At 35.6% G+C, this 21,366-nt stretch overlaps 1 protein-coding gene across 3 annotated transcripts in view; it reads right to left on the reverse strand.

Moving 5' to 3' along the window:
* Nucleotides 1-3,293: 3,293 nt before the first annotated feature.
* LOC149502055 (uncharacterized) overlaps nucleotides 3,294-21,366 on the reverse strand; it is a 70,024-nt gene continuing 51,951 nt past the window's right edge. The window contains exons 2-3 of one of the 3 annotated variants that reach the window (XR_016323799.1): nucleotides 6,567-6,690; nucleotides 3,294-3,886 (exon numbers count right to left, since the gene is read on the reverse strand). Coding sequence is in view for 1 of the 3 variants with exons in the window: in XM_089731041.1 (XP_089587167.1) it covers nucleotides 6,679-6,690 (12 nt within the window). In the remaining 2 variants the exon portion in view is untranslated. Of the gene's footprint in view, nucleotides 3,887-6,471; nucleotides 6,691-21,366 lie in introns of those variants that run through there. The other 2 variants (XR_016323798.1, XM_089731041.1) reach the window with 2 other exon arrangements.

Here is a 21,366-nt window from a genome sequence, read left to right on the forward strand (position 1 = left end):
AAAGAGATTTCGATATGCGCGTGGAGCCGAAACGAAAATTTGATCACATTATTATAAACCTTTGGTCATGGTAGATTATATGAAAAGATAAGTTTTGATCACGTCATGAACGAGCACTAGTGCTGTACAAAGATTTCTGAAAATTTCATCTCTGATTTCCGTTTGTTATGCTGAATTCTGATTTTGATCAATCGTTTTTAAAACGGTATTGTTTTTAGATTCGTCAAATGCAATTGTGCCTGCTATAAGTGTATTGTTGTTATAAAGATCGCTATCGTAGTATGCAAACATCTCACTAATAATGCAAAAAAAATCGCCATGTTTATTAGACGAGACCTTACATTGCACATATGAACCGTTGAAAGTATTATTGAATTGAAGTACATTGACTGTTTATAAAACAAAAAACGGGGTGAAAGCCAGATGTATAAGGGCTCCATATCTTGATTCCCTGAGAGTCGTGTGTGTATAGTTTTGTTAATGCCTTTAAACCTTTGGTTCCAATTATTCCGTGACCCTAATTGTAGATGATGTGATATCCCTTTTGTGATGAAGTTGACGCCTCTATTGGTTTACTTGTTAGTTTTTTTTATTGACTGAAGCCGGTAGAAACTGTTCGAGTCCCAATAGTTGTGTTTTTTTTGTGGTTATTGTTGTGCGTTACGTTTTAGGGTTGACTTTTCGAATTATATGTTGGTCTATTGAAATATAATTCACGAAATGTAAATTCATATTTCATACTTCATAATTCATACGTGTTAGGTAAAGTAAATGTGAGATAATCACAGAAAATATCATAAGATTTTAAGAAACAAAAAAAAAAAAACCAGTAATGTGGAATCCTGTTGACTTATTTTTCATGACTTTATTTTAAAAAAAAAAGCTGTTTATTTATTATATTTTTAACGCGTTCACAAGCCTACTAGTATTAAGTGGTTAGATGCCCATGGACATCATAGAGTGATTATCGCCTCCCTCCTTAAGATATGCAGTCAAAGTCTAAATTGTATAGTTTAACCGCCTTCCCGCCTTTCGAATCTGTTTGTGTGAATTCTTTGCGTCAGACGTAGGCAGAATGGAGATGGAGATATTATATACCCGCGCGGGCCCACAACATACACGCCCTATCAGTAATAATTACGCTAATCATTATATTTTTCGCGGATTTAATTTTATCCACATGATGACGTTATTCAGTCATTGATCAATCAATCGTGAACACGAGTTAGTATCTATTTCGTAATTAAAAAAATATTCCTGTCTGCGGGATTCGAACACTGACAATCGTGCTGCTTTATCATTAGGCATCTTATTCTTTAGGTCACCACGATATATGGAAGTTATACGTATTTTAATTACTAACCAGCTATTTAGACGAAGACATTAATGTTCAATAATGTTACAGAATGTTTTTGCGTTGAGAAGTAAGGACAGAGCATCTCTTGTCATTCTCCACTAAAGTGTCTCCACTAAAAAAAGATAATCGATCATACCACACAACTTTAATGACTGATTTCAATTGCTTGATTATTTATTATTTTTCGTTCGATGAGACTGTTTTATTCATTTAATGAATTGATATTACTTTGAAATTGAATCCATAATTTTTGTATAGAGGGAAAGCATTTTATCAAGAAACAATGCTTTGGATCTTGAAAGAATCAAATACTGACTTCTATAAAGCCACTTGTAAGTACATTTGATTCTAATATAATACCGATTTGAATGAGTTTTTAATTAAAGCTGCAATAAGCATTATATATTTTACAGTTAATTACCAAATAATAAATGAACATGGTTAAACTATTAACGTCGCTTTAATGAAAAAATAATTATTGTTTTTGTTAATAAAAATAATCGTTTAATAGGTTCATAAAAATTACTCTTAATGTGGTTTAATCAATTTGTGATGTAATAACATTTAGAGATCTTAAAATTATGTAGACTATTTAATTTTACGAATGATTGTGTAGCTATATCAAGAAACATCTGAATGGCTTTCGCTTGTGTATGATATTCGATTTTATCTATTGCTCTGTATGGGTAGAGGAAAACCTATTGCTAAGAGATTAGATGAGCCTTTTGGATAAGCCCATAACTTAATGTGTGCACGTCGTCACTTAAGTTAAGTACGAAGTTTCAGTTATAATTTAGCGATGGTAATGTGTGTCAAGCCGAAACGCATGACTCTACTTGATGCAGAAATATGATAACCTATCTGCGGTTCACAATACGCCGTACACCATTTTTAATTTTTTTATTGCTTAGATGGGTGGACAATTTCAGGGTTTACCTGGTGTTAAGTGGTTGCCGGAGCCCATAGACATCCACAATGTAAATGCCGCCACCCACCTCGAGACATGAGTTGTTAGGTGTCACTTTTATCAGTACAACGGCTGCTCCGCCCTTCAAATCGAAACGCATTACTACTTCACGGCAGAAATAGGCAGGGTGGTGGTACCTATCCGTGCAGACTCACAAGACGTGACCAGTTTAAAACGTAACGACTCCGAACTAAATAAAGAACAAATGTCAAATCGTTTTCGCGATAGAAAACGTGATTAAACAGTGTAGTGTTTAGCAAGGTGTAGCTTCCCCTACAAAAGTCTACGAGTAGTGTATGTGAAACACAGTAGTGCGTTTTTCACACCGCGTAAATCGCAGCTGCGTAGTGCGCAAGTACAGCTGTCACGACGCTTACATTTTGTATGCAAACGCCCTAATAAACTAATACTTTTTATTACTCGAATCGTAAAAGCGTAGTCGTAGTATTTATATACAAAGCGCAGTCACTAATACTAGATTCAGATGATCTTGATTCCGAGGAAATAGAAATGTTAGAAAAAATTGCAATATTTATAATTTTGTCATGCATTTTCTTATGCTTCAGAGCTGAAGGTGCTCGAGATACAACCGATGCTTTAGGAGCCCATAGACATTTAAATGCCACAACACGATGATAGCTTAGATCGAGGTCAGTTGCATATAGATTAAGGGATATCTCATCAATGATGCCTCGATCGGAGTAATTTTTCCGATGGTAGTATCAACCCATGTCTGAAAACATCAATCTCCTATAAGCTTTAGGTAGCGCTTACGCGCTCATCTGTTTTAGTGGCAATAAAAAATACAATGATAGGTTTTGAGGATAATGTAAGGGAAAAGGATAAGCTCCGGCAGACGCGCAACGAGGAGGAGCATCAGTAGTTTTCGTAGTAGTTTATCGCAGACATGTGAGAGTATCTTTTGAGTAACAAAGTATCATAGCGAATCAAAAAAATCACGTACTATAGTTTTGAGACGAAGTAAAAAGTCAATTTGAAATGTTTTTATCGTAGTTTACTCACATATCACAAGATTCCTTATAGATGAAAAGAAATGAGTATTGAAAATATTAAATACATAATTGAGGCCGTCAGCACAAAACTGCCCTAACCCAGAATTTTTCATACTTGTGCTTATAACTATATATTGCAATTTATTTGAAAATTTAATAAATTTTGATGCTAAATCGGCCTATCCCTAGGTTCATCCATAGATTTGTAAACATCATTTTAGCGCGTATTTTGTTGCCTACGAAGTATTGTAAAGGTAAATTCGAACCTCATTATTTCCATACTAACTAGGTATGGTAAGTTTAGGCCACTTTTGCGCTGACGGCCTCAAATAATAATTACATTTGTCGATTTCTTTATTGTCCCTTGTGGTGCGTACTAATAAAGTGAGTCTGAATCGAATATAGTCGTTAACTGTGAGATGTTTTCAGCTGCCTGGCACATGCTCCTGCCCACATGGCTGCAAGACAAAGCGTTGTTGTACTCGGCTGTTGTACGCCAATTGTTTCGGCTATATCGGTCTACGCACCACGTGCGGCGAGCTTGGAGCCCTGTAACGTTAACACTCAGTATGACATACGGTCGACGACAGATGGTATTCAATCAAAATTAAATTAGTTAATTGATCTGATAATAATGGGCATTGAAAAAAAAATAGGTTTCAAAATATTATTATTTTATTGACTAGACTAATTGAAAAAAAATATATGTAAAATTTTTCATGAATATTCCTTTTTGTTATTATTTAAAAATTAACTAAAAAGTAATAGTTTTTGAAGGTGATAACAGTATCATGAGTGCCAACTGTTTTCCTCTAATAAGTTAACTAATCAAACACATTTAAAAAATGGTCAATGCTCATAGGTATTCTTCTATTTTAAATAATTATAATTGTTAAAAAGTTCTATTTAAACGAACACGACGTTAAAATACTATTCTTGTTCATTAGTTTACCAGGATAAATTAATTATTTTCGATGTAATATTTAGCAGTTACCGAAGCCAAAGGTAACCAAAACGTGATTTCCTCATTACACTTTAGACGTAAGGTCCAAATCATAGTTTCTTTGAAAACGTCACTACCCTACTATTCAGATCTAACTGCGTGGTGCTATAAACATTCGAAGTTAAAATATTAATTTAGGTTAGGTATTTTTAGGTTACGCTACTGTTCTACCTACGTAGTGTTTCTTAACTCTATGAGGGCGGGCCGCCCAGAACAGTAACGCGTGCTTCGTCGTAAAGGTGCTCTTTTAATGCTACAACAGTTTTCATAGTGTTTCGAATTAGCTTTTACACTTTTTTAACTTTTAGAAAAATAATGCTGGACATTAAAGCAGATTTATCACAGCATATTAGATTAACAAAAACACGTGTCAGTACCTTTTAACATAACTTTTTAATTTTTAGTCTCTCGTGCAGTTTTAAATCTTACTGAGTTTTATTTAAAACGTGGGTTTGATCGGTTAGCAGTCACAATTCAATGCAATTTGAATTAAAATCTACTTGTCAAGCTCTAGTGATATTCACTTTAAGGTGCGACGGAAATTGTTATTTGAATTACTCAAACAGACTTAAGATCACAATTTTTTTTCTGTATCCAGAATATACGTGTGTAAATATTAAACAAGCAGAGTGAAAGTGTATATAAAAAAAACAGTTAAAGTGTTTCATGATGGGCGAAATTTCGAAATTGATAATATTTTTGTAGCAACAATCAATAAATTTTTGATAAAGGATTCATTTTAATTTTTTTTTCTAACTACTTGCCAGTAAGTTCGAGGGTCTGTTCTGACTTCACCTTGGTAGATAGGTGAGCTCATGGAGCTTAGTTTGAAGGGATTTGCATACATATACCCTAACAAATGTAGTGCTTCGGTAGGCAGCGGCTTGGCTCTGCCCCTGGCATTGCTGAAGTCCATGGGCGACGGTAACCACTCACCATCAGGTGGGCCGTATGCCCGTCTGCCTACAAAGGCAATAAAAATAAAAAAAATATCTACAACCTAATCGGAAACGCCACCAGCAGAGAAGACCCGGCCAGGAACTCAGTGGTTTAACATTTTAGAACAATATGTTTGTTTGCGTTCTAAGAAATAAATCATAGCTACCACCATTTTGAGTATTTAAACTGTCGAATTATAAATATTCAAATTGTTTCAAATATATTTCTGTCAATCCTGTATCTTCTGTCAATAAGTTTCTGTAAATTTTTTTTTGGTTATCTTAATCTTTACGTATAAGATTTCTGGGTTTTTCCGGCTCCATTATGCTCTGACGTGTAACCACATCTAATGTGATGCGTGAATCTGATCTGAATATTTGATAAAACGAAATTTATTGAAACGTTCTGAATATATTTATAAATGGCACGGCATTAGCTGTGTAGGCACAGCTTTTTGTAATCATAGCACATAGTAAACACGCCTCTAACATTGTCGTGTGTAATTCTATGCGCTTGTTAACATCAATATCCACAACGACAGTTAGGATAAAGTATTCAGTCATATATGTATTTAAGCTAATATTTGCCTTTAGATTCATTAAACTAGTTCATAAAGCAAAGAGACGTGTCCATATCTATGTTTATTAGTTAGCTGTCCAATGCTACTGCGTAAACAATTAGGTACCTACGCGTATCGTAGATTCGCGGGTACATATGTGTAGTTTAAATGTTGTAGACGTACTGATGTCTCGTCGTACTGGAGTCGATAATTCCAGGGACGTGGCAAACAGCTGATGATTTTTGTAATTCTCGTTTGATGATGAAGATTGGTGAAAGGGACTTAAGTTCAGGGTAGCATGGGTAGGCATGGTAAAAATGGCTTGCGAATAGTGTTTCTGTTGGATACAGTCTTAAAATGCACTGATATTCTGTTTCGTTTGAAGCAATTAATTAACTATCAATATATGTTTTCGGTTTTTTTTCATAAAGGTAACTAATAATCTCGAAATGTTCGCGGCCTGATAGGTTATAGTTCCATCAATTGATGTTCATGACCAGCAGTGTCTACGTATCATCAGGCAGGCCATATGCTCGCTTGCTTACAACGTTAATAAAAATATCTACGTCAATTGGTCCTACTCATCTAGCATGTGTTAACGAACGACCTTCACAATGAACGCATATTAAAGAATTTTATTTACTCATAAGTACTTTATAGTCCACTTACAATGTAGGTATCATAAATTCCTTAAATAAATACATATTATGAATTTTAAATTGGCGTACTTAAGAACCGGTGGTAGGGGTCATGTGATCCCACACGTGCAATCACAATTCTGTCTGTACTGCCGCCGAGTTCCGATTTGACGGGATTGACAGCCGTTGAGCCATGAGTGCGTCAATCTGTCAACTGCAAAAAAAAGGAATGATATAGCGAAATCCGTTCACGCGTAACCGATTTTAAGCAATCTAAGAAATATATATCTATTTAAAGTCGTCGCGGTCTAAAGGATAAAACGTTCGGTGGATTCGTATATACCGATGCAACGGTGTTCGAATCCCGCAGGCGGGTACCAATTTTTCTAATGAAATACGTACTTAACAATTGTACTTGACTTCCACGGTGAAGGAATAACATCGTGTAATAAAAATCAAACCCGCAAAATTATAATTTGCGTAATTACTGGTGGTAGGACCTCTTGTGAGTCCGCACGGGTAGGTACCACCGCCCTGCCTATTTCTGCCGTGAAGCAGTAATGCGTTTCGGTTTGAAGGGTGGGGCAGCCGTTGTAACTATACTGAGACCTTAGAACTTATACCTCAAGGTGTGTGGCGCATTTACGTTGTAGATGTCTATGGGCTCCAGTAACCACTTAGCATCAGGTGGGCTGTGAGCTCGTCTACACATCTAGGTAATAAAAAAATAAAAAAATCTAAACTTGTGTACTTATTTTTTCACTTTAAATATATAATAATTCACGAACTTCTTAAATTCGACGTAAAATTTTTTTTACCGAGATTTTAAATTCGAGATGACCTTTATGATATTCAAAAATTAAAAGAAGAAAAAACACCGACAACATAGAATTACAAACAGAATGTATGGTACGTACATTGAAAGAATATTAATGTACAACCATCATTCATATCAGAAGTGGAACTATAAAACACGGTTGATTGATATCTGTCCGAAATACACACGTGGAATTAACATCTGGGTCCATTGAGGCTCATTGTCAGTGCTCGGTTGATTAATGACACCAACACTGTATCAATATTTGCATAAGAAACGAACAAGAAAACTTATCGTCTACACATCGCCGTACATTTCTTCTGGGATGAATTTCATCCTGTTCTTTTATGAACAGTTTTATCCATTTAACTTAAATTGGTTACCCTAAGTTTATTTGGCAATATGGAAATCAGTCTGTATTCTAAAGGTATAGAAGTAGTTTTAGCTCAGCAAATTTTCTTGTTAAAATCATCATGCGTCACGAGCAGTTCTCGTAGAACTAAGGCCGTCGGACGCGTCAATAAAAATATTCATTGGATCACACTCTATTTACAAGTTAATGTGACAGCCCTGTGATTGCAATCAAGGATGTTCAAACTATAAAAACTTAAGTTGATCTAAAAATGTAATCGTTGTTATTCTAAAGTGGACATTGAGATAAGATCATGTTGTTGGAATTTTTGTGAGATTTAAGCACGTTTTATAAAGCTATTCAGTTTTTATTCTTGGTTTTTTTTTATTTATTTCGTTATTCATCGAGTAGATAGTTAAATTAGTCTACATTCTGGGACTTGGTACTTAAGACATTTAATATCAGTGGTCCGAGGGTTTGGCAGAAAATTTGTTGTTATTAACTGATAAAAAGCTGAAGTACGTTTTTTAAATGACGAAAAGATACAAAATAAAAATGAAATTTGACTACAGTGCCATCCCTAATGAGTCAGTGACTCGTCCACGCCCGGGCACCCTGATTGATGCAATGAAAAATGCGAGATAACGCTTGGAGAAGTAGCGTGCCCGAGCGAGGCAGCTATGCCGCGGGCATAGAATAAGACTTTATTACTTGCACAATTTAATAAAGCACGATGTACGCTCAAACCGGATTTGTTTGTCTAATACTTTGTAAGAATACGCTTTTGTCCGTTCAATTAACGTTGGGGAGGTCAATGGTGTTCTGTTACTTCGTTGTGTGTTTAAATGTTATATTTACACCTTATATTTTTTTGCGTAAATGCGTATTCGAATACCGCCGCCCTCCCTGAGACATGAGGTCTAAGACTCAATTGTATACTTAAAACAGCGGTCTCATTATGCACCCGGGACTCACGACTGCTTTGGCATAAGATAATGGTACCATCGATATTAATAAAATTTTGTAGTTTTTTTTTAATTGCTTATATGGGTGGACGAGCTCACAGCCCACCTGGTGTTAAGTGGTTACTGGATCCCATAGACGTCTATAACGTAAATGCGCCACCCACCTTGAGATATAAGTTCAAGTATAGTTACAACGACTGCCCTGCCCTTCAGACCGAAACGCAATAGGTAAGGCGGTGGTACCTACCCGCGCGGACTCACACGAGGTCCTATCACCAGTAAAAAAATAAAAATGTTTTGAATCCGAATTTTAATGATTAACATCCAATCTTAAATGAAGTTCCGTGGCTAATCTGGTTTGCTGATGATCTGTCCGAGCACCCGCGCCAGGTGTCGCCTCAAGGCTCCGTATGTCCGTCCAGCCGTCATTTGTTCCTGTCAACTGGCTGTTATTTTTGACCGGCTCATTTTACACTCGCCCCACTTTGTGTTTAGGAGCCAATTAAAATTGTTTTCTTTCATGGTTTATTAAAAATTTAGTCAACCAGCTATTATCGGTTATGCAATCTTTGGCGTAGAATAATAGATTTATTCTGAAAACATAGAAGAATGAATTAATAATAATGAACTAGTGGTCCCGCAGTAGTCGAAAATCTACTATAATTAGTTGAAATTATAAGTTTGAACATTATTATGGTTCTATTGTCAAAGAGACAAAGACTATTATATTTCTATAATAACAGATTTCGCCAAGACTACAGTATACAAATAAAATTAAAGATAAACAATATTAAGTAACCTATTCTCAATTTGACCACAGACTCTAAGCAATAACATAACAAAAGTTTGACAGTAAACAAATAGTATGTGTAATATGTGTGTATGTACGAGTATATGCGTGTGTGTCAAATACATGGTAGTGTGTGTGATGTGATGTTTTTTAATTAATTTAATGTATTAATAATGAATAATTTAAAAAAAATTAGCATTGTGCACTTCTTCTCTATATTCTCTATAAGTGTGGAAAATTTCATACTCCTCCGTCCGCGCAATTTTCGTAAAAAGAGATACAAAGTTTTTGCTTCACGTATGTATTAATATATAGATAATCTTAAAATATAGTTATAAGGAAAACACAATAAAATTTACTGATTACTTTAATCCTGCGTAACGTATTAATACGATTAAATGTCGAATGTCCGGAACTATTTTTCGGAAGTTAGAAAACAAAAACAAAAACCTGGTAAACAATACGGCTTACGAGCCAACGTGCAAAGCGTTTGGGCTGGAGCCTAGCGGAAACATCCGCCACATTTGGTGATCACCTTTCTTTAGAAAGCCGTGAGCTAGTTGTAAAACATTTCATAAAACAGTCGTTATCGGCGCCATGTGCACTGCAAATGCGGGTCTGCCACCGGCACACGTGGGTAGGAAGCAGCTCTGACTCGCAAATCTGGGCTGCACATTGCAGTTATCAGCGGTAGCATGTGGGAAGCACTGATAACGAAAGCTTGTCTAAACTGGGAATATTGATAACGCTATTTCTAAAGTACGTTCGACGAATACAATACAATACAAACTTCTTGAAATTAAAGATCGAAATAAGAAAGAATTCATTGTTAACAATTCACTAATAAAAACTGTAATATTATTGAATAATTATAGCTTTATCTTCAGCGTCATAAAACTGAAATACAACTATGTGTATATGCCCATTGAATTGCCCACTGTCCATGAAATTCATAAACACAATATGTTTGGCTATTTTTGGTTTTCGCGAGTGGTTGACAATTAAAACTATTTATACGGTTTAATCACGCGTTTTCTAATGTTATTGTATTATTTACGACGTTTCGAATAATGTACAGTTTTCCTGGTCACGGACGACAAAGGTGTTGGTTATTTATCATCATTTTGATTTAATTACCATACTTTATTACAATGACTTAAATAGAAGGAAATAATATGATAATAATAAAAAAAGCGAGATTAAAAGTAGTTCAAATCACAATACACACAATAATGGGTTTGATGTTTAAGTGCAGTTGAGGTGAAACCACCGATTTAATACTGGATAATTTTAAATTTGTTCTTTTTTTTATTTTACAATCAGTCTTGTTTCGTTTATAATTTATTATTTGAATCAGTCGACGTGACTGATAAACGTAACGACGTAAGTGCTGATGCTCTGACGATTTGACCTAAAATCGTCATCAGTACATGCAGGTGCAGACCTAAAGCGAATTAGTCTATTGTTGTTTTAATCATATTTCGAAGATATGTGAGGTGTCCGTATCTTATCCTAAGCGTACGTGGCTGAGTAATTAACGATACCGGAATCGTGTTTTTGTTCTCGGTACGTCTGTCCTTAATTGTGTTTAATCACTTCAAGTTTTAAGGTTCTTGGAAATCGAATAAATAAAATAACTTCGCGTCATCCACCTTAGCGTATAGATGATGTTATAAGAACATATTAAACTTTCAAATAACATTTTATCAATTATTTTTAGATTCGGAAATGAATTTTGCTCGGAATTATATACAAATCAGACTTTTAGATTTGTGAATGTAATTTCCCAATCCTCAGGATATTTCTTTTGGTAAGGAAATATAAATTGTTGTTTTAAAGTCGTCCTATAGTGCCGTGTGTAAGGGGTTGATCTGAAAAAAAAAACCAAGAGAAGAAATAGGTGCTTGGTTTATTGAGTTTAGTGGTGTCTACAAAACCTTGGTTCAGCTGCCCATCTATGCAATGAAAACTGTTTTGAAAGTGGCTGTCTCACTCTTCTAATCCGAGCGCATGAGTCTCACCACGGCAGAAATAGATAGCGTTACCTTGGTGGCACCAGCACGGCGCTTACAATACTCTATATCACCAGTTATCGGCACATTGAAGCATTATTCCTGCCTAACTCCTGATCCATTAACGGTGTTCTTAAGTACCACAAGCACCGGTCACCGTCCTCGTCAAACCCGTCGCAAGCGACGAAGGGCTCAACGAGTGAATTAACCCATAGACACAGCCCACTGAGTTTCTCGCGGGATCTTCGATCAGTGGGTCGCGTTTCCGATCTAGTGGTAGATTCTGCGAAGCACTGCTCTTGCTAGGGCCAGTGTTAGCAGCACACCCGGTTTGAGCTCCGTGAGCTCACCTACACGTCAAGGAGAAGCTGATATAATCTCTCAAAGCTATCAGCATAGGTAGGAAAAAAAAAACCTGCCTAACCATATTACTTTGAGTTTTAGTTTTCAATTAAAACGAATTCACGGTTTGCGGCTACTGTTACGCTTCCGAAATATTTAATGTAATTTTCGAGTACTTTATCAACGCACTACTCGTTCCCGTGATATCAGAACAGTTGCCGTAGAATCTCATTACACAGATAGCGCTATCGCACATCTGCCAGCATTGCACATGGCTATTATGAAGTATTGTGTTTTATGAGAAGATTTACCGTATGTTATACGTAACGCGAACACGTTGGTATCATATTTTTCGAGATTAGAGTATCGTATTGTATGTTTTCAATATTTTAAAATTGTATTTTAAATTGTAAATCGAGATTCCTAACGTTTTTTTTTTGATCGACAGTTAAAAGTCTAAGCCACTCCCCAGTAGGATGGCCGTATGTTCATCTGCCTTCGTAGTCAAAAATAATAATATCTTATTTAGAGCCTAGAATGGCCTTGACGCAATATAATGGAGACTTCTAGATTATGCGCTGCGATATTAATACCATTTTATCCGTAATTATATATGTAATATACCAGTGGCCCGCTCCGGCTCCGCTCGGGACTTTAACTAAAATTTCAACGATATTTGACGTTGTTTTATTTTTTTAAATAAAATAACACTTATTGCGGCATAACTACAATAGTTAGACATATGCTGTCGCGACACCTTTTGTAATTAATAATGTGTTCTACAAAGTCGTAGTACATTATTTTATTCTATCATCAATACTTTTCGCAGGGCACGCGATGTAAAGAATATTTTAGGTAATTTTTTTACACCTTGGGTTACATTATTGGAGTTTTAGTAAAGATCCCTAATTTTTTTCAAAAAAGATTAGAGCCTATGTCGCTCGTGAATAGTGTAGCTTCCAAACAGTGCAAGAAATTTTCAAATCGGTTCAGTAGTTTCGGAGCCTGTTCAATACAAACAAACAAATCTTTCCTCTTTATGATATTAGTATAAATGTTCATCAGTTTTAAAAAATAACTCATATTGCTTACTTGGCTGACTTGGTGGTACTTAGCACCCTCGAACATCGGGCAAACATTCGTTTTTTTTTAACCTACAAAATCGTTGGTAGCCTAAGGGGCTATTCCAACTTCGCGCGGACCGGTAGGTGAGCTCAAGGGCTCAACTTGAGAGAATTGCTGACACTAGCCCTAGCAAGAGCAGTGCTTCGCTGAATCTACTACCGGATCGGAATTGCCACTCACTGAGAAGATCCGGTGAGAAACTCAGTGGGCTGTGTCCGTGGGCTAGTTTGCCCGTCGAACTCTTCGTCGGGGTCGACGAGTTCGATGAGGATGGTGACCGGTGCTTGAAGAGCCTAAAAGCACCGAGAGTGAATCCGGGGGATCTGATATGTTTTGGGCGACGGCGGCTTTACTTTGCCCCATTGCCTGTATTGGATATGAAACATTCGTGTGATGAACAGGTTTCTTTGCTCTTTATCTGGGTGTTTATTATCTATATGTATATACATATTAAAAAGTATTTAAGTATGTATATCAGTCTTTGGTACCCATAACACAGGGAAAACTAACTTGTTTACATTACTTTAATAATTGCTAACACTTTTTAGATTTAGGAAATAAAATTCGTAATCAAATAAATATATTATTAATTGAGAAACGCTCATAAAAACATGTTAAATGTTTCTTGTGTGATAACTACGTGGCTGCCTATCGTTTAAAACGTCCATTGTTTATAAAAAGTTGACTGACGCAGTCACAGTTAAAATCCGAAGATTCCAGGTTATTTTGCTTAACAATAAGGCATTATTAGAATAAAGAGAATATATTATATGATAGTTATCGGTCTCGTCCCCCACGTGCGCACGCCCTCACAGCTGCACGTGCGTTGTACTTGGGAGTTTCATACTTTATACCTGTAGTAAGCAATAAATAATCTTATAATCTGATAAATTAGTTACTGAGTTTTTATTATTATTTGAATACAAAACTTTAGATAATAAAAAGGATTTTAACCACTTTAGGGACATTGGCATATATGCGTGCATTTGTTTTTTTTTTTTTTGTTTTTTTATTTATAAATTTAACTCTTCGCTAAATGGCGACATATCTGAACATAATTTTTTAAAAAAAAATTTTCGTTATTTTTGTTCTTTTTTTTACTTATATAATTGTTTTCAATATAAAAGGGACAAATCGCTATAAAATATAAATTAAATTCATGTTTTTTTTCTCTACCTACGCTGGCAGCTTTGGGGGCTATGCGAGCTTTACCGAAGAAGCAGATGAGCTTACGGGGCTCTAACCTGAGGATGTTGCTAACACTGGCCCTAGCAAGTGCAGTGCTTCTCTGAAGACATTAATCTTTGTTGTGAAATACTGTTACTATAAAAGGTTCATGCAGAATTTTTAAAGTATTGTTATTACCTTGTATTTCATCAGTTTTCTTAATAAAATTATAAATATAGTTAGTGTTAATTTAACGCGGAATAATTTAGCAAACGTACTTAAATCAGGAATGAAATAATTTTAAGCCTTATTAACAGCATCATGTTATGTGAGAAGACGAAAAACAAATCTTATGTTTCTCCTAACAAAAGAAAACGGTAATAGCTGATTAATATTTTCTTTTTTGCTTCCAAAAATGTATCTTTCCATATCTGGCGAACAGATGCTAGGCAATAAAATGATTTGACTTTAAAACAAGCAATTTGTAAAACAATTGGAAATGGCCAATGAGTTCGGAGTACAACATTCCCCATGTGTTTTCACCGGTTAGGCTTACCATAAAAATAACGTGGCTTTCTTAAGTAACAAATGTTCATTTAGTTCTCACGTCCATGTGGACTGCAGGATTTTGGGCAATCGAGCTTAGGACGAGAATCTGCTTTGCAGATGGTGTCTTTTGCCGCCCTTGAAGGGGCAAACTTAAAACTCAAGCTTTCGTATATTATTACATAGTAGCAAATCATGACAAATGAGGTATTAATATTCTGGCTATTAAGTATATAATGTAATATTGCATTCTATTTTCGAAGGTAGCATGATCTTTATATCAATGCAATAAAGGTCTTGATCCCATGTCAGAAGTCGAGCGGCAGCTACTATGTTGTCGTATGTGTTCCAATAACCATTGAGTGATGGTCCACAGTAATTGTATATTCAAGGTAAACTTGCTCTGTCCAAAGCTAAATTTTCCTCGTTGATCAGTAACAAAGAGTGTAAGGTAAAGATTCGGTACGTCGGATATTGTGAAAATAATAAATGAAATAATGTGCAAAAAGTTTCAGTCGTATCTGTAATTGGAAAAGAGTACCGAAATAAATGTACATATAATTGTACAATATGTAGTACCTAATGAAATATAAAAAAACATCAGTAGTAAAATCATGTTAGGGTACGTCGAAAATATTCGGTTTGTGACAAAATATGTATTGAAGGCTTGAGTTCAGTTATTTAGGTAAGGCAATGTACACTAGCTATGTAGTCAACATGATAATTTAATATATACATACAAAATAAAATATTCAATAGCAGGTTTAGAATGCTTTTTAGATACGTACATACATTTGTGCTATTATTTGGTACCGAAATATATCTTATTACATTGACGTATATGTTTTAAATTAAATAAAAATAATAAAAACGTGTGTCACTCGGGAATTGCCGCGGTAAAGCTATTGCATAGCATTTTTTATCAACATATGCAATTATAATTAGACAATGATAATTTAATATTAAAACAATAATAAAACAAGACCACGCTATATTAAACATTAATAAAAGCAAAACCTTAACTGTCCCCTTCACACTCATAAGCTAGACCGCGCGAGAGAGAGATGGGCAGACTTTTCATGATGCGCATGCAGTGTGACGTCACGCCACGCGCTTATTCGCAAACACTACACAAGCGCAACGTGTGAATGTGTTGAACGCGAGCTACATGGTAGGCGGAGTTAGGAATGTAAGGTTTTTTTCGTTACGGAATTTCATGATTCGGTCGCCGCGTTCAAGGCCCGCAATAAAATCTATGCAATAGCTTAATAACGTCATCAAAAATCAAATAGGCAAAATTATGATTTGTGTAATTAACGGTTATAGGACGCCTGTCAGTCTGCACGGGTAGGTACCACCAGCATGTCTATTTCTGCCGTGAGGCAATAATGCGTTTCGGTTTGAAGGGAGGTACAGACGTTGCAAGAATCTGTGGCCTTAGAACTCATGTCTCAAGGTAGGTAGCGACTTGGCTCTGTACCTGGTATTGCTGTATGGGCGACGGTAACCACTCACCATCAGGTGGGCGATATGCTCGCCTACCTGCAAGGGCAAAGGCTAAGAAATATGAGCTCCGGTTATCACTTAACACCTGGTGGGCCATGAACTTGTGTACCCATCTAAGCAATAAATAAATAAACTCAGTTTTGGCTATATATGAGTTACAATGTTATTCCTTGCATCTGTCGATAAATGCAATATTAAATTTTAGAATTCACTGACGAGCCAGTGAGTAAGACACGAAACTAACGGGAACTTATTACATTGTGAACGTAATTAAATAGTTTTAATTTAAACTATGTAATTCTAACTGAAGAGTGGTGTATAGACAAAGCAGTAGACAGTCTTGTAGTTTAGACTCTAATTATCAATACTAAAATATGCTTATCTATTTTTCAGCCGAAATTTTTAAACAGTCCAATATTTTCATAAAATTCCACTGTTTAAAATGAAAAACTGCCGACATAACTTCGTCGTGAGCACATAAATAAGTCAGTTTTATTTTTTTATCTTCACCTAAATACGTCTGTATTAGCGGTGTCATCGGACAGACAGACAGACACTCCCGCGGGAAGTATCAATCTAATTAACTGACAACATAAAAATATTCAAAAGAAAAGCAGTTTTGTTATTGCGATGTTTGCTCCAGTTTTATGTTTTTACGCTACGCTTACTATTTATATTGTTAGATGAAGAGATTCATATGAAATATCACCGAGAAAATTCTCTTTTCGAAGAATAAAATTATGTTTGAAAAACTTAAATCTCGATTTATAAATTACGCTAATGTTTGACTTATTTTATGAGAGTAAAAATAGAATATAAGGTTTTTTATTAATAAATCCGTTTACGTTAAAATATCCCAAGTAAATTGATAGTCAAGGCAGAAAACTTGATTTTCATTTAATATTAAGTTCTAAAGAAAGAAAAATTGAGTTTTGATAATATTATAAAATTAAGTGTGAATCTAGCAGTAGGTGTGTGTTCAGTGGGCCTTAACAAGATAAGTCAAATTCTATCAATACCATAGGCTTAAAATTACACATTTAAATTAAGAGCCGATAACAATAGAAAATGCCTCTTGAATGTTAAGGAGAGCTACTTTTAGCGTCACCTATTGCTAAAAATAATTATCGATTGTGCACGAGACATCCGGCGGACGTCTTGGATATGACTGACGAGAACTACGCGTTCAGTTTGCATATGAGCATGTTGACAAACGAATTTTATTATGAGATTTAAATGTATTTTTTAAATCTATACTAATATTATAAAGAGGAAAGATTTGTTTGTTTGTTTGTTTCGAATAGGCTCCGAAACTACTGGACCGATTTGAAAAATTCTTTTTCCATTAGAAGCCGACATTGTCCCTGATGAACATAGGCTACTTTTTTTAATTTTTATTTTATTTTATTTTTTGATTTCAATTGTGTTTTAATGTTTCCGAAGCGAAGCGAGGGCGGGTCGCTAGTAGTTCATAAACTGGTAAAAGATTTGTTGTAGTTTTAAGCGAAATGAAACATCATCGAACTGGATGAAGTTAATTTTCTTTTATTGCTAGATTGGTGGACGAGCTCACAGCCCACCTGGTGTCAAGTGGTTACTGGAGCCCATAGACATCTACGACGTAAATGCACCATTCACCTTGAGATATAAGTTTTAAGGTCTCAAGTATAGTTACAACGGCTGCCCCACCCTTCAAGCCGAAGCGCACCACTGCTTCACGGCAGAAATAGGCAGGGTGGTGGTACCTACCTGTGCGGACTCACAAGAAGTCCTACCACCAGTAGAAAGTCATCACATTCAATGTTAAAATCATTTGTTTTTTGAGGACATTAACTAGCACACTTCTAATTTTGGTAAGGATTTACAATAAAATAGGAACAATGGCTTGCGGATTATACCATTATTTGGAATAATTAGTAGAAATTAACCCAGCGTTTCATTACATTTGAATTTGTTGTAGATATTTTTTATAGTTGTCAAAGCGGCTTTTAAGCTTCAAATGCTAAATGTGATACAGGATTGTTATCTGTTTAGAAGTCATAGAGTCATACTCCGACTAATGTGAATTGTTTCTGTGTATGTACAAGCCTAATGTATAGGACTTTTTCGTCGAAACGCGAGGAGCTAAGTTGTTTTATTTTGTTAATTTAGTGTTTCTTCGAGATTAAATGAGGAATAACGGTGGTGCATTAACTGGAAAATTGAAACAAAGCCGCTGGCTTTTCGGGTTCTTTAAAAAGTCAATGAAAACGCTCAGTAATTAATTAAATCGTTGTAAATTAATTCAATAAATAATCTCACATTATTTTATCCAAATTGATTATTGGTCTTAAATTAATCAACCACACCCCATTTCGCTTCATATGAATTTTTATATAATAACAAATATAAGAAGAGATATAAGACTTGGCTTAAAAATCTCGTTACTAGGCCATAAAATCTCAAAAAAGAAAACCAAATGTATGTATGTATAACAGTATTAGTTGGTTTAAAGAAGCATTTTAATTGTTTCCTTTTAAAAAACCAATCCATTAAAGCATCCAGCTAATCCAAAGGATATTTAAAAAAAACTAATGTTTATTATTTGCATCTCATGTGGTCTATGATCTAAATAAAAAGGTCATATGTATATTTAAAAAAAAGGATCCTTAAGTAGTATTAATGTTTTAATGTTCTCGAGCAATTAAAAAATCTTTTAATGATCATCATATTATATCCGCTGGCTGAGTTTTCTTCGTGCAGCCAAATATTGGCGCATGTGGGCGTCAAATGTGTTCTCGTCTAATACAAGGGCGGCATTCAGTTCCTTCACGCCACGTGCTCAACAGATAGTTACCACCATGTGTTATGTTCGCGAAAAATGATGTAGTCCACAAGAATATCAAACAATAATAAATCTTAAACTTTATGAAATTTAGTTAATGGATTGGAGATTGGAGCATTATATAAGTTTACGTTGATTAATCACATTCTGAGATTGCAAAAGTGATTTAGATTTTTGTATTCGTGCGTTATTAAAACTTAAATAAATTTGTAATAAATTGTACAAATGTAATACCGTGCGATTGTTGACAGTTAGCCTGTTCAAACTGTTGATTTCCTCATTGTTATGCTATGTCATTGGATTTCTTGTATTTTTATGATAATTTAATTGCTAAGCAATTTATAATTAAGGCGGTATTCATTTATTTTGCAGATTTTCCTGTTGGGATGAAATTGGGCGTTTTCACTTTCCTGATGCCATTGTAGTACTAGTTCAAGAAGATTGCGAATTCTGTTTTTGAGATATATTTACACTACAGAAAAAATTGGAAAGCTAAAAACAAACCGAGCATTTTAATGAAGTGTAGTGGTCTCTTAAAACGGTACTGTAATTTAAAAAAAAGCTTCTACAGCATGAGTTGACGGTAACCGTACTCGTCGAATCGGTAACCGTATTGGTCGAACTCGACAAAGAGGTCGACGTGCAACCTGACCCATGCATCAGCCCGCTGAGTTTCTCGCCGGATCTTCTCAGAGGGTCGCGATTCCGATCCGGTCGTAGATTCATTCGCGGAGCAATTGCTCTTAAGTTGTTAGGTCTCCTTTGGAGGCGCTCGGTCAGTTGTTATCAAATCCCACCCCACCTGGCTGGCATGAGTTGCGTATAATTTATCAAACACAGCAATTTGCACTACTATCATTTGTCACACGTTGTCATCGTAAAGTTCAGATTGCACAACTATGGTAAATATCTATGGATCTATGGTAAAATTTGAGTTTTCGCTCATCCTTCTTAATCAAACGTCAATACTTCTTGCTCAGCTGCGATCCTTCCACTGCAAAAAATATAGCTGACTTAAGATTGGTAAAGGCCATTGATCACAGTTGGTTAATTGTTGAATGCTCAACTTTTTCCACATTGTCTCTGTGATAATATTTTATCCAAACATTGTAAGCATAGAAAACATGTCATACCAGGTGTACTACCGTTTTGGTGGAGCGCATAGCTTTGCCTTCCCATAGACACAGCCCACTGAGTTTCTCGCCGGATCTTCTCAGTGGGTCGCGTTTCCGATCCGGTGGTAGATTCTGCGAAGCACCGCTCTTGCTAGGGTCAGTGTTAGCAACACTCCGGTTTGAGCCCCGTGAGCTCACCTACTAGTTAAGGCTTCGTTTAAATAGCCTCTCAAGGCTACCAGTTTAGATAGGAAAAAAAAACAATAGCTTTGCCGACCGTAATATATGGATCTCACGTTGATTCAGATATATCATAAATTGTGTTCTTTGTTAGTTTTCGAAACCTGTCTTTGATTCGTGATTAAAGGATTAAGAATAGCAGCCTAGCCTGACTTATAAGGTCAATGGAGTGTGCCTTTAGTTACGAAATGCAATTTAAAATATCCAATTTAAAAATAAGTTACGAAAGGGCTTTTGAACGGTGCCTGTGCAACAATGTGTACTTCAGCAAAACCACGGCCCGAATCGTTGATAGAGCACGCGCGCGCTGTCTCGCGGGTATGAATAGAGACAATGGAAGCGTATGAGATTGACATCTCTTTGTGCTGACCGCCGCCACGACTTCTATTGCGACAGTTATGACTTAGTATCGGGTTTTCGAGGAAAACTTTCAAGTTGTTTTATTTATTTTTATTAAAAACGAACGTACGCCGACAATGTACTTTGAAGTTTAATTTAATAAACGCTGTAATGAACACGATTCCACTCAACATAAGTATGTAATTTTGATCGAAGTTAAAATTACATAATACATATAATAGATATGGGTTAAATATGATCCATGGATGTACAAAAATAGTAAACCGATTTCATATTGTAATAGTAGTGTCTTCGCTTTCCAGAATTTGAGATAGGATTTGAATTTCATATAAAATATCAAAGGCTTTGTAATGGTATTCGATGGAAGTAGTGGCTAAACTAGTACATCATTAATGTAGCAGCATTACCGTTGCTGACTCGTTAATCAAATAACTTACGGAAGTTTATAGTAATAAACCAAAGAGGGTCCATTGTACTTTCAAAATCTGTCAATGCTGCATATTGATATTTTAAAGTACACAGGCAATTTTAAAAGCGCCCATTTATATTACATTGGTGTGACGCATTCTTTGGACAATGATCCGCTATTGTTGTCGACGTATGCAAAGCAGGGCACGTGCTTCCGGGCCCAAGGTTTGTTTGCAAAATAGTCGAACTAATGTTTTATACATCGACCCGAAAAAAATCAGAACATCACAAGAGGCCACAGGAAAACAAGTGGGAAATGCC

Source organism: Bombyx mandarina, chromosome 11, assembly GCF_030267445.1.
Source record: "Bombyx mandarina strain Sakado chromosome 11, ASM3026744v2".
Taxonomy (NCBI): domain Eukaryota; kingdom Metazoa; phylum Arthropoda; class Insecta; order Lepidoptera; family Bombycidae; genus Bombyx; species Bombyx mandarina.